General features: G+C 59.1%; 1 protein-coding gene across 2 annotated transcripts in view; it reads right to left on the bottom strand.

The window, feature by feature from the left end:
• The window catches only part of CPNE5 (copine 5), an 85,192-nt gene extending 73,913 nt beyond the window's left edge, over window positions 1-11,279 (bottom strand). Inside the window, exon 1 of one of the 2 annotated variants that reach the window (XM_036317588.1) lies at window positions 11,034-11,279. In XM_036317588.1, coding sequence (XP_036173481.1) covers window positions 11,034-11,128 — 95 coding nt within the window. In that variant the 5' untranslated portion in view covers window positions 11,129-11,279. The remainder of the gene's footprint in view (window positions 1-11,033) is intronic. The other variant, XM_036317590.1, reaches the window with a different exon arrangement.
• Between the last annotated feature and the right edge of the window lie 2,969 nt (window positions 11,280-14,248).

Genomic DNA, 14,248 nt, shown 5'->3' with positions numbered 1-14,248 from the left:
CTGCTGAGGTCATCCTTCCAGACCCACCCCTATCCTTCCTGCTCGCCGGAGCCTGTCCTGGGGCTTCCCCTGCGCATGACCAGCAGCCGGCTCCTCTCCTGCCCTGAGCTCTCTGGCTGTGCTGTGCAGCCTCTGGCTGGGACTCAGCACGTCCCGGGCTGCACAGCAGGGCTCACCTGCCTCTCCCGCTGGTGTGCACTCCTCCAGGACAGCGACCCCGCCTCTGCCTCGGGCCAGCCCAGCCCCAACACAGAGCAGGGGCCTGGCGAACGGGGTGGATGAAGGCAGACCACAGCCAGATGGGTGAGCGAGGCCCTTGTCTCCTGACCAGCGAGGCGCCTGGCCATGCGCAGCGGAGCCCCAATGCCTCCTCTTAGCTCAAGAGCCTAATGGTTAAGTGCATGGGCTGCAGCCAGACATGCTGGGTCCACATCCCAGATCTGGACAAGTTCCTTGCCTTCCTTGTGCCTCGGTTTCCCCATCTGTAAAGTGGGGCTAAAAGCAGTTCCTCCCTCAGGACAGCTGTGGGCAGTGAGGCTTGTCCGATGTCAGTCATGCTGGGCCAGGTGCTGAGCAGAGCAGTCACGCCCATGTGGGTGCTTGGGCTCACTTGGGGACCAAGGAGAGACAGGACGGCTGACAGAGCCACCTCCACCTCACCAGCCCCAGGAGCCCACCCCCAATGTGCACACACAGTCCCGGCCCCCTGTGCAGTGGCTGGAGTGCCCCACTGGCTGGGACCTCCCCGTCACCCCAGCCTCGGGCGTCCCCTTGGCCTCTCTTTCTGGGGGACCCTCCAGGCCTCTGTGACCCCTCACCTCATCCACACCGTCCGCCAGTGGGCCTCTCAATTCTTGGGCCTCCTCCCTCTCCCACTATCAGAAGGCAGATTCTTGGGCCCATTTCTGGAGTCTGATTGTGTAGGTCTGGGCAGGGCCCCAGAAACCATGTTTAAATAAGACACATGCACACACACACACATGCACACATCCACATGCACACATGCACACACATGCACACACATGCACATGCGCACGCACACGGTCCCGATAACCAGTCCAGATACCATATGTCAGGACTCTTGGTCTTTGGGCCTCGGTTTCCCCACGGCAACAACATCCTCCTCTCACACAGCCTCCCCTGATCCACGGGGGCCCCTGAGGCTCAGGGAGGGGGAGGGACGTGCCCACAGGCAGCAGCAGGGAGAAGCTGGGGGGGGCACCAGGCTCTCCACCCAGGCAGGCCCCGGGCCCCGGGCACAGGCAGACCCCGAGCGCGTTTTCTCCACCTTCGGCCTCTGGGAGCTCAAAGAGATATTGTCCAACAGGCAAATGTATTTCCCCCAAAGAGCATGAAACCCTCAGCTGTCCGCTCGCAGCCTGGAAATTGGCTTCTTTTGTTCCTCAGATCAAGGCCAGGGAAGCAGCGCTGGGCCCGGCCTCTCTGATCTCCCCCAGGAAGCCCTTCCAGGGCCTGGAGCAAGGACCCGGCTGCCTGCGAGGTCACAGTCCCAGCAAAGGGAGCCTGTGTGCCACCCTCCCTTCCGGGACATCCGAAATGTTGAGAGTAGGAGCGAACAGAGAGGGGAAGAGAGTCCTGTCCTCAGGGAGCCCCTGTCTGAGGGGGACACGGCTCTGCCCTCAGGGAGCCCCAGTCTGAGGGGGACACGGCTCTGCCCTCAGGGAGCCCCAGTCTGAGGGGGACACAGCCCTGTCCTCAGGGAGCCCCCGTCTGAGGGGGACACGGCTCTGCCCTCAGGGAGCCCCGTCGGAGACCCATTTGCTCCTGGGCTGAGTGGCGGGGGAACCATCGCACATCCCTGTGTGTGTCTGCGGCCCCCGCGGGCTGCTGAGCAGGGCCCCCGGCTCCCGCAGGAAGAGGCGCGGGAAGAGCGCAGCCCGCAGCTCCCGGCCACAGGTGGATCCTTAACAGGGTGCGTGGGACCCCTGACACTAAGCACAGTGCAGCAGACGGGTGCCGCTGGGTGCGTTCTTTTTGGAGGGCTTTCGTCATATTCCCAACAAGGTTCCTCAGCCTAGAAAATTAAGAAAACATGTTTATCTTCTTCCCAACGGCACCCCCCCTCAGCACCCCGCCAACCGCCGAGAAGAGGTGGGGATGCTGAGAGCACAGACTTGCAGCCTCAGGCTGGGTCCCAAACCCAGCCCTGCCCATTACTAGCTGTAAGGACCTCCCTCGATCCTCTGTGCCTCGGTATCCCCATCTGTAAAGCGGGGGAATAACAGTCCTCTCCTAGGGGTTTTCTGAGAAGAGAGTTCATGTTTGCAAAAGAGCTGGAGCAGCGTCCCGCTCACAGGAAGTCTCGCTAAAGGCCCACGGGGACCAAGTGGCCCATGTGCTCCCCCTGCCCCCTAAGCCGGGCTGGTGCAGGTGCCCATGCCCACATGCCCAGCTGGCGGTGCCGCCTTCCTGCTGGCTGAGCGGACGGGACAGGTGAGCCAGGAGGCCCACAGAGACCCCTGAGCCTGAGGGGCCCACAAGCAACACCCCATTCCTCTATGGAGCAGTCCAACACCAAGCATCTGGCCAGCCCCCGCGGCAGGCAAAGAGGATGGCAGAGGCAGGACCTAACCTGCACCAAATCCTCTGCTGGGCACGTGATCGGGGACCCCCTACTCACCCTACACACCAGTGCCAGGAGGCGGATGTCACCCCTGCTACAGGCAAGACATTTGGGGCTCAGTCGTGCCCAGTTCACCAGCTTCCCAGGCGCCACGGATGGAACTCTGAAGCCCAAGGCCATTTGGGGAGCGACCGTGTTACCAACCCCAGGTCTCCCCCGGCCCCCCGGCCAGCAGCGCTCCTCACTTCCCCGCTCCTGCCCCGGCCTCCTCAGGGCTGCTCCCAAGGAAGAGAACCAGAACCAGAACCGGAGGCTCCCACCTCCTCCCGCCGCCCCACCCCCACCCCGCTCCTGTCCTCGCAGGCAGGAGTCCGAGGCAAGGCTCTGAGGGAGCCGGAGGGGAGGGCCCTTGGCAGCCAGCCCCTGGCACCGGCCCATCTCCCCTTTCAGATCCCGCCCTCACGTACGCTCTGTCTCCCTGCCAAGTCTCCGCACCAAGGTCCAAAAGGCAATTTCCCCGTGGCTTGGCGAGCGCTCCTTCCCGGGCTATCTGCATTTCTATAATTATTAATTATTGTCGTAATTGTCCCTCCCGTGCTGCATGGCCAAGGAGGCCTCAGACGCAGCCACGCTGCAGTCTCCGGGGCCACGTGGTGACTCGGTGCCCCTGGGCGAGGGGCTCGGCCTCAGTCTCCTCACCTGTGCTGGGGTCACCTACCCGCCCTGCGCAGCTGTGGGGGAGCCAAGCGTTTAAAACAGAAATATAGGGAGCGTGCGCGATTCCTCTCCCGGTCCCATTCATCACGTCTTTAAGGTTTCTACTTCAAAAGCGCATCCCAAATCCGCCCACTCTTCCTCACCCACAGCACCGTGGTCTCTCACCTGGACCCTCCAGAGGCCTCCTGCCTCGCCCTGTGCTTCAATCCCTGCCTCCCCTCTCTCCTCCGGTCAATTCCCTGAGGCTTCCCAGAGGACATCTTTAGAAGGCCCATCAGAACACATTACTCCTGTTTAACCCCGCCCCAACCAGAATAATAACAATTATTCCATTATTATTAGGATAATAAACCAAACTCCTTAGTATGGATCTGCACCCCCCATTTCCGCTCTGACCTCGTCCTCTTCCACTCCTCTCTGGGGGATCACACTGCTCCAGCCACACTACCCTCCTGCGGTTTTGCAAGGATGCCAAGGTCTTTGCTGCCACTGGGCCTTTGCACTTGCTGTCTCTCTATCTGAACCACCCTCTCTCCAGATCCTCCTCCAGGTGGCTGTCTCACCCACTGGCTCTTCGCTCAGTGTCACCTGCCCATCCTGTCTAAAGCATCCCCAACAACCACAAACTTATTTGCAGAGCACTTATCCCTATCAGACATTATTTCATAAAAAAAAAAAAATGTGTATATCCCAGCCAGTGTGGCTCAGAGGTTTGAGCAGCAACCTATGAACCAGGAGGTCACAGTTCAATTCCTGTCAGGGCACATGCCCAGGTTGCAGGCTCAATCCCCAGTGGGGGGCATGCAGGAGGCGGTTAATTAGTGATTCTCTTTCATCATTGATGTCTCTCTCTCTCTCTCTCTCTCTCTCTCCCCTCTCTCTCTCTCTCTCTCTCTCTCCCTCCCTCCCTCCCTCCCTCCCTCCCTTCTTCTCTAAAATCAATAAAAATATTTTTTAAATGTGTGTATTTGCTTATATTCCCCACCACCAACGCCAATGTGAGTTCTGAGAGGAGAGAGCTTGTCTATCTTGTTCACACTATATCCTCAGCACTTTGAACTGTGCTCGGCACAGAGAAGCCTCTCAGTAGCAAATGAGGATTCATATCAATTATCGAAAGAATGGATGTGTCAATAGCGATCAGTTATTGCTACCCATCATCGTTATTGAGTTTAGTGAGCACATTCCACTTTATACAGGACTTCACAAACACAATCTCTGTTGTCTTCATAACAATCCTACAGGAAGTTAACAGGACCAGTATTTCCCCCATTTTACAGATGGAGAGACTGAGGTAGAGAACTTAAACGACCAGGCCGAGGTTTCAGAGAAGGCAAATGAGAAAATTGCATTGACTTCCAGTGTCCTGCCCAGAATTCTTCAGGCCCGAAGGGCATAAAGCTATTCTATTGGCACCTTCAGGCACTACGGTTAGGCCAGCAGAGGTGAATAACATTAGGGGACAGAGGCCCCTTGCAATGTTTTGAAATCCCACTAAGTCATTTTTTCTTGCCCAGGAAACTGGCAGGAAGAGAGGTAGTCAGGGTTCCAGCTAAGCTGAGCTGGATCATCCGTCGGTCACCTAACACTGGCTTCCACTGACCGAGGGAAATCCAAGGAGCCAGTCCCAGAGGCCCCCTAGGCCCCTGAACCCCAGGAGCCCAAGCAGCCTGTGAGTCACGTGGACCACCTCCTTGTGGCAGAGTCCATGGCTGTCGGCAGCAGCATTCCTCTCTCCTCCTGCTGACAGAACCCCCATCGCTTCAGGTATTGTGTACTTTCCCCCCGGCACCCCCCGCCAGTTTATATATTAAAACACTAACCCCCAATGAGATGGTGTTCAGAGATGAGCCTTTGGAAGGTAATTAGGGTTATTTGAGGTCGTCGGGTGGGATTACGATGGGATTAGTGCCCTTAAAAAGACACACCGGAGAGCGGAGAGCGTGCTGTCCCTTCTCTCTCTGCCATGTGAGAACACAGCAGGAAGGCGGCCACCTGAGGCCGGGAAGAGCATGTTCCCCAGGACCCGACCGTGCTGGCGACCCAGCCCACCATCTTGGATGTCCGTTCGCAGGTTTGTGATAAATACATTTCTGTTGTTTGAGCCACGCCATCTATGGCATTTTGTTATGGCAGCCCGAATTGACTAATATACTCGTCTAGGGGTGTCCATGAGACCCAGCTTTGGCCATGGAAATGGAAGAGGAAGTCTGCTGAGATATTTTGGGAGGGATTGTGCTTACCAGATCAAAAGAACTTTTCAAAGAGAGGCCTTTGGCCCGATGTCTTGCTTCCTGTCTTTGGATGTGGCTGTGATGCCTGGGACAGGCAGCCTTTTTGCAATAACGAGGCACAGCAGTTGGATAATGGTCGAGTACAAAGACAGCTGGGTCCTTGCTGGCAAAGTGAGCCAACAAACCATCAGATAACCTCCCTCCAGACTCACTGTGATCTGAGCAAAATAAATGTACTCAGGGTTTGAATCACTATTAAACTTCCTGTTACCTACAGCCTACGTATTCCTAACCGAACCTGACTCCTCTGTGCCCTGTGGCTTTACAGCCTTCTCCTCACCTCCTCCCACCCTCTCTTCCCAATGGCAGGCCATCTCCAGCGCTGGCCGTGGTTCTGAGCAGGGAGGTCTGAGGGCTGGGGAAGGAGAGTGTCGGGTGCCTGGAAGGCAGGCTGCCACCCCGTGACTCTCCGGTCTCTGCTCCTCGGAGATCCTCCAGGTCTAGGTTTGTGTCCCAGAGCCAGAGGCATTCTTGAGCAAGAAAAAACTCTCCCAACCCTGGAAAGAAAACACCTAATTCTTGGTCACATGGTTGGGACCCAGGCCCCTACCATGGTCCTCTTGGAGACCCCATTCCAGCCGTGAAGCTGTGAGATTTGAGGAAACTGAATTTGCACGCCCCTTTCCGAAACATACTAAATGTGTAACCCCAGCAGGTGCCTTTATCCCTCTAAGCCCTGGTTTCCCAATCAGCAAAAAGGGAACTGCTAGCGACCTCACAGGATTGCTGTAAGACTAGGAAGATACATAGTGAGGTAGGGAGGGGTCTAAGGCGGCTCTAGACTCCGGCCCCTGTGCACAAGCCTGCTCAGCCCCCTCCCCTGAGTGCGGGTGGGGCCTGGGAGTAGGATGGGGTCCGCACTCCTGCGACTACTGTTACCTCATCTAAGATTGTCCAGCGGACGGGGGAGGACCCTCTGCAGGCTTCGAAGAATAAGCTGTCCTGCTAGGAGCTGCGGGTGGCCCCCCGGGAGCTAAGCGCCACTCGGATCCAACAGTCAGCAATAAAACAGGACTTTAATCTCCCAGCTGCAAGACACTGCGTTCTGCCCACAACCTAAATGAGCGAGACATGGACGCCCAGCCTCGGAGGAGATCACAGCCCCTTCGGGTGCCTGGTCTTAGAGACCCTGAGAGAGGAGCAGTGAGGTATGCGCTCTCACCTAGAGACACAGAGAGATAACAGATGGCTGTTGCTTTAAGCCGCTAGGTCTGTGGCAACTTGTTACACAGGATTGAAAACCAGTATAATAATCTTAGTTTGGACCAAATGGCTGTTTGAGTGGGTCAACACAGTTGAGCACAGGCAATTGCACGTGGCACGGACTCATACAGATGTGAGGTGCCTGGCACGTAGTAAGTGCTCAGCAAACCCAGTTACTATTCCCCTGCTCCGCTGGAGAATGCCTGGGCTACTCAACGGCTGACGACCTCCTTTTCCTAGCACTGGCTTTGACAGCTGCCCCTGCCCCCAGGCCCTCCTGCCCCAGAGCCGCCCTCCCTGCCGGTCAGACGGGAGCCTTCGGAGCCCATTCACCGCCTTCTGAGAGGCCCAGGGACAGCTCCTGAGCCGACTGCCTCTCCTGCCCCCGGCAGCAAAACACCAGCCCGAACAGACAGCAGAAAACCGCTGGGGCAGAGGCAGCTGCTGCTCACCGGCCCCATGCCAGCCTCTGGACTCCACCCCCCCTTCCCTGGGGGCCTGGGAGCCCCACCGCTGAAATGTGCTGTGCTTCTCCCACCGGACCCTGCGGAAGTGCAAAGGTTTCCTGTTACATAAAAAATGCAAATCGCTCTTTTCTAACCAGCAGGCTGGTCCTGTTCGCTGCGGCAGATGACGCACAGAAACCAGAAAAGCAGTGTGGCCCGTGGGGCATGGGACGCTGGACAGGTGAGTTTCGATTGGGTCTGCAGGGAGGCTAACGAGGGCAGGAAAGGTCTGGAAAAGACCACCAGAGGAGAGAGAAGCTGTGGCTCACACTTCCTACGATGCCTGCTGGTATCCGGTTCCATACACCATCTACCCTACTCACTCAGAATCCCTAAATGGCAAATAGATGTCAATAAAGCTGGGAGAGGGGAAGAATCTCTACGTGGACCAGATCTCCGGGACCTCCACAGACCCTGGGACTCGGCTAGAGAGCCTGGGTTTTATTTACTTTCAGGTGTCAAGTAATAGGCGACACAAATTACCCTTCCTGGGCCAATCCTCCGATGATAAGGGTTACTGTGCTTCCTTTAGAGATAAGGACGCGGGGGCTCGGGAGTTCACCCGATGTCACGGGGAGAGAACTGGGATCTGGACCCAGGTGGACAGATCCCACAGCCCATGTTCTTAGCCCCTGAGCCAAACAGCCGGGCACTTTATAATCTGTGGCCCTAAGTTCACCGAAGCTGGTAAGAAACAATTACTTGGGAATGGACTTGGATTCGCCGGAGAGATACCCTACCGACAGGGGGGGCCCGAACATCACCCCACAGCGTGACCCGCCTTCCGTGGAGGCCTGCTTGGCCTCTGCTGTGGTCCTGGGCTGCGGCGCAGACGTGCCCCTGTACCAGGCACTTTGCTTGGCTGGGAGTGGCCAGGGGCGGCATGGCAGGGGTTGGGATCGTACCCCGGGCAGGAACAGGAGCTCCTAGAACTGTGGGAGGTGGCAGGGACCTTCCTAAAGAGCAGAGAGGAGAAGGAACCGGCCCGCGGATGCTAGATTCCAGTTCCCTGAAACACTGGCCTCCCTCGACCTCAGCAGCTCCTTCTGAAGCCCTCTGGAGTTCTCACCCCACCAACCCCTCTGCCTGCCCTACTGTTCCCTGCCCACCAGCAAGTGTCACCTAGATGCCCAGGACAGGGGTACCCCATAGCCTCCTCCTGGGGCCCAGTGAGTGTGGACCTTGAGGTGCAGGGAGCAGGACTTGACTCCCATTCACTGGAGACTACGAAGTACAGAATATACTGGAGAGCCATTCTGTGCAGCTCTCCCTCCTCCCCATCCTCCTCCTTTTCGCCCTCCCCCCCTCTCCTCCCCCCACCTCCTCTTTCTTCTAGAGCCTGGAGAGCTGGACCTGGTTGAGGGAAAGAGATGGATTTACAATTTCAAGCTCACCTATATTGTTTCCCTCCTCCCCTCTGTTCAGGTGTCTCCCCCGCTCCTCACGCCTTCCTACCAAAACCCACTTTGCACCCTCTGGCTTTCAGATCAGGAACAGGGCCTGGGCAGGCCCTCCTCAGGCCGGTAGACCATGTGTCCTGAGAAGGAGTGGACATAAGGGTTGATCCCAGAACCACATCCCCCAAGATCGCAAATGCATCCCTGGGTACCTTTTAGGCAAAAGGTCTGACACCTCTACTTGGAGAGAGCAAGCAGGAGGGACCAAGCACTACTGCCTCGCTGTCATCACTGTAGCTACTTATTTAGCACCAACTGTGGCCAAGTAAGTGCCAAGTAGTGTGTTGGGCACTTCACCATCCTCTACTCCTGTAAGTTAATTCCTCCAACAGTATTTGGCGAGGACCTGCTGCGACATGCCAGCCACTCTTCCAGCACGTGAGCTACTCGGCAAAGGAGGCTTCTCGCTGCACTTGGCAAACGGAGGAAGCCTAGGCTACAGGCAGCCCCAACGGCGGAGCAGACTCCATGCCAACGTGTCTGACTCCAAAGCCACGGTGCCGCTGCCCGCTGCCTCCTCTCCTCTGCTCTCCCCTCCCCTGGAGCAGAGGGCCCGTGGGTCTGAGTCAGGGCGGGGATCTCGGCCCTCCAGTGCTCAGACAGTGACTCTGGGGCAGGAGGATGAAGTGCACACCTGAGGTGTCTTCAGAGGCTGAGTGCTCAGGATGTGAGCGACCCCATGGCCCAAGCTGAGGACCCAGGGCCCAGGGGACACAGAAGACAGTGATGAGGGCTGCGTGTCTCGTGGCTGGAAGTGGAGGCGGGAGGCCAGGCTTTTTCAGGATGCGGGGCATGAATCGGCTGAGGTGACGGAGGGGTGAGCTCTGGGTGGGGAATGGATTGTTCCTGGGCTTGGAGGTGGGAGGATCTGGAGACAGCGCTGACACAGGCATGATTGAAGGCTGGAGGGGAGTCAGGCACAGGGAGGGTGACCTGCTGGAAAGGGAGGGCGGGCTGTGGCAGCTGTCGGTGGCTGAGGAGGTGAGCCTGAAGCTAATGGGCCATCAGGATTCTCCCAGAAGAGTAACTGGCAAAATGCAAATGGCGCTGGAGACGGTCTGAGCGCACTGTGTGTGGGACCACGGGAGAGACATACGGGAGTTATCAGGGGAGCTTGGCACAGGGGGGCAGCTGTGTTCCACATCAACCCTCACTCACCATCCTCACCAACCTCAACTCCCCGCCCCCAATCCTTCTCTTGACATGCCAGCTCAGGCCCTCTGGCTCCATCTCTACCTCCCCACTGCCTGGAATACAGGGGTGGGGGCCATGAGGGTGGGTAAAAGGTCTGACCACAGAGGGGCCCTAAGAAGATGGGGTGGGGGATTTGGGACAAGGGAAAAGCCAGGACTCAAGTCATGGGGGACAGGGAGAGTGGCATCTCAGGGGACCTCAAGGCGGGCTATGCCTGGGCCGGTGCCCCTCTCAGTGGCAGCAAGGCAGTGGCCCGAGGCCAGCCACAGGGTGACTGCACTAGGAAGAAGGCCCCCCATCTCCACTGCACCCCCTCACTGCCTGGGGGAGCCTTCCCCTCACAGGAGAACCTGGCAGAGACCAGCTCTGAGATGGAGAAGTTACCCCAAAGCCTGTGTGAGGACTTTGGGGTAGGAGCCCCCCAAAACACGTCCCCCCCTGCTGGACTCTAAATCACACATCCAATGCTATAGCCCTTTGGCCTAAGATTTCGTACCCAAGTTATTGTTTTTTTAATGTCCCACTGAAACTGTCGTCAGCAGCCACACCTCTGTGACGGGGGGAGTCACTGGGATTCTTCTCCGGGAGTCAGTGTGGTTGCTGGAGGTGAAGAAAGGCCTAGCATCCTGGGTCGCAGGCGGTGGGTGGGGGGGGGGGGGGGGGGAGGGAGTAGGGGCAGAAGAGAGGAAAGGAGGCCGGAGGCAGGGGCTGGGCCGCCTGGGAGGTTGGCAGACCTCTCTCTTCTAGATTTGGGGAGCAGTTGCTCAGAGATGACCTGCTCAAAGACCCCGGAACAGCCTGCCACCCGTTCCCTCTCCCCCTCCGGCGCGGACCCCTGTTCCTGCGTCTTCACGTCTCCACGCAGCAACAGCCCAGAGCGCAAACTTTCAGGAACACGACCCCAAGCCTGGCTTCCATTCCACGTCGCCACCGCGGCTGGGCCGGGGCTCTCGCCGGATAGGACGGGGCTGGGGAGGAGGGGGCATCCCCGAGGCGAGGAACGCGGACCACGGACCACGGGCTCCGGGCTCCGGGTCCAGGGGCGGGACAGGGGGACCCCGCCAGGCGGGAGGCTCACCTGCAGGACACGGTGATCTCCACCTTGGTGGCCGGGATGCTGCCCGCCAAGGAGTCGAACTCGCTCAGCGACGTCATGTCCTCGGGTTGCTCCATTGCCCACCGGCCCCCCACCCCCTCCGCCCCAAACTGGTCAGTCCCTGCGCGCTGCGCGCTTCCCGGGAGCAACTGAAACCCCGGGCTCTGCCCAACTACGGAGCCGGAGCCGGAGCCGAGGCTGGCGGCAAAGGAGGAGAAGAGAGGAGCGCGAAGAGGGGGCGTGGGAAGTGAGAGAGGGAAGGGGGCGGAGGGAGCGGGGGCCGCGGACCCGGGAGGGGTGAGGGGGCCGCGACAAAGAGGCTGGGGGCGCCGCGGGGTGGGGTGAGGTGCCCAGGGAACTGGGGCGCAGCGGGGCGAGGCGCAGGGGCGCGGGGTGAGGGCGCCGGGAGGGGCGCGTGCAGCCTGGGGCGGGGGCAGAAGGGGTGCAGGAGAGAGAGGGGCGTGGGGGCCGGTGGGGCGCGGGCGGCGTGGAGCCCGGGGCGCCGGAGCGGACCGCCTCTGGCTGGGTCCAGCGCGGGCGGCGGCGGGGCTGGGGACGCGGCGGCGAGCGCACCCCCTCGGCTCCCCCTCCGGCTGCGGGGCGCCCGGGCTGCGGGAAAATCAAATCTGCCCGAGCCGCCGCCTCCCGCCCCGCGCCGGGCTGCCGGGGCGGGGAGCGCCGGAGGGGGCTCCCGCAGGGGCCGGGGCGGGGCCGGGGCGGGGTCTGCGCGCGGGCCGTGTCGGTGTGAGCGTGTCCGTGTGCGCGCGTGGCGGGCGTGGGGACGCGGCTCCAGATGCTGGGCGCCTGGGGGGGACAGCCCGAGACGGTCCTGGCGGTGCGCGTCTCCATCTGCGCCGCCCCACCTCCACCCCCTCGGGGCCTCCACCCACGGGGCAGGGGAGGAGGGTGAACCCCGGGGCACCTGTTTGAGGAGGGGCTGCACAAGGCGCGCGGGGAGGGGGGGTATGTGCAAAGAGACCAGGGAGGTGGGGGGCTCTCTGCCTCTCCTGGGGAGGGTATAGGGGTGCCCTGAGCCCGAGGAGCCGCCTCGTTTTCTAGTGAGGGCGGTAGGCCTAGGAGGGGTCGGTGCCCGGCTGCCCCCCCTCGCCCCTTGCCCCCTTCCCCACCACTAAGCCACGCGCCAGCGCCCTCCCCACCCCTGGCCGGTCGTGACCACAGGCTGAGCCGCCCGGGTCTAGAAGCTTCCTCACCAGATTGCGGGTGGGGAGGGGGGGTGGGGGGGCGGGGGGAACGGGTCGGGCTCCGGGGCTTCTAGGCCGCCAGCTCGCGCCTGTGGACCGGCTCTGACCCCTGCCCTGGGAGCGCGGGCCGCGGAGGCACCGCTCAGCGCCCCCGCCCGGCTCTCCCTGCCCGGACTGGGTCCCTGGGTCGCAGCGCTGTGGCCATGCCCGGGGACGGTCTCCAGAAAAAGCCCTCGCAGCCCCTCCGCAGCGGGGCCTGGGCTTTGCAGAGATGGAGAGGCCTCCTCCGCGACCACCGGGGATGGAGCGCTTGGCCCCACGCCCTCTGTGCCGGGCAGGGCAGCTGCTGGGGAGTCCAGGAGACCAGGCTGGACCCCGAAAGGCCTTGGCTTTGGCAGCAGGGCCTTAACTGGTTCGTGGAGATTCTGTTTGAAGTCAGTTCCCCCAACATCAGATACAGAGTCAGACATACACGTAAGAAGACTTTCCTCGGCCTGGGTTAAGTGTTTGCCTTCGCATGGCACGTTGTCGGCTGGACTCAGTTCAGCCACCTGCGCCGACAGCGAGGGGCAGAGGCCTGGCATTCCCAGGGCAGTGGGCACAGCTGGGTGGGAGGGCCCCGCTGCGGTTTGGGCCTGAGGCCCTCTCTACCTGGGGAATGATTTGGGCCTTTTCCTGAGGGATACGAACTGGGCATGGAACCTCTCTGTCCACCTTTATCCCACCCACCCATCCGAGACCAAACACGCTGTGGAATGCGTCATGCACTCACCCTCTAGTATTTCCTGAGTGTCTGCTGCGTTCCTGGCCTGTGCCAGGGCCACCTGAGACACTTCCTTGAGAACAATGATAACCACTATCATGCAGGGGTGGGCAAAAGTAGGTTTACAGTTGTAATACAAAGAAATAATATGATAATTAATAAGTAATACAAGAATAAACTCTGTGTTTCCATACTCACAACAGTAAACCTCCTTTTGTCCACCCCTATATTTTCAAAGAGGCTACCCTGGGCCAGACACCAATCTTAATTTTTTTTAAAAGATATTATTCACATAACATAAAATTCACTATTTTAAAGTGTACAGTTTGGGCTGGCCGGCGTGGCCAGTGATTGAGCATTGACCTATGAACCAGGAGGTCATGGTTTGATTTCCAGTCTGGGCATATGCCTGGGTTGTGGGCTTGATCCCCAGTGTGGGGTGTGCAGGAGGCAGCTGATCAATGATTCTCTCTTATTATTTATGTTTCTATCTCTCTTCCTCTCCCTCCCTCTCTGAAATCAATAAAAATATGTGTTAATAAAATAAAATATGCATACAGTTCAGTGGGTTTTAGTATTCACTGTTAAATTCTCAAAATAATGACAGGTATGCGGTATTACTACCTACATTTAATAAGTAAGGCAGCCAGTGCCCAGAGAGGCTACATAGCTTGACCACGACCACCCACCTGGGAACTTGGCAGAGTGAGAATTTGAACTCAGGCCATTGAGACCAAAGCCGGACTCTGAACAGGAGACTTGAGTGCCTCTTTGGATGGGGCCAGGTAATGGAGGTCTTAAAAGCCATCTATGACATTAGCCCTGTTGGGGAGGACAAAAATAGGGAGCCACTGCGGGTTGCTCAGCAGGTAGTTGGGGAACCTGAAGTTCTACCACATAACCTTGAAATGCGACAGATCTGGGGTAGCAGCCCCTGGGTCTCTTTCTAGAAAGATTCTGGACATGTCTCTCTCTCCAGTCCCTCTCAGTCATTGCATTCCCACTGCTGGCTCTTTGGTGAAAAGTGTATTAGGTGCCTGCTCTGTGTCAGGCACCGTCCTAGGCTCAGAGAATAAAGACGGGAAAAGAGCAGTAACTGTCTCCAAAGAATTCCCTGTGGGGTCCAGGACACGCATGCAGGTCAGCCTCGGTGCAGCATGAGGAGTGCCGTTGAGGTGTCAAGGGCCCTCAGAGTAGAGAAGCGTGACCAATGACTCTCCCAGGAGTGGGAA

The sequence above is a fragment of the Myotis myotis genome, unplaced genomic scaffold, assembly GCF_014108235.1.
Source record: "Myotis myotis isolate mMyoMyo1 unplaced genomic scaffold, mMyoMyo1.p scaffold_m19_p_7, whole genome shotgun sequence".
Classification (NCBI taxonomy): domain Eukaryota; kingdom Metazoa; phylum Chordata; class Mammalia; order Chiroptera; family Vespertilionidae; genus Myotis; species Myotis myotis.
This window is presented reverse-complemented; position numbering and strand designations above follow the sequence as displayed.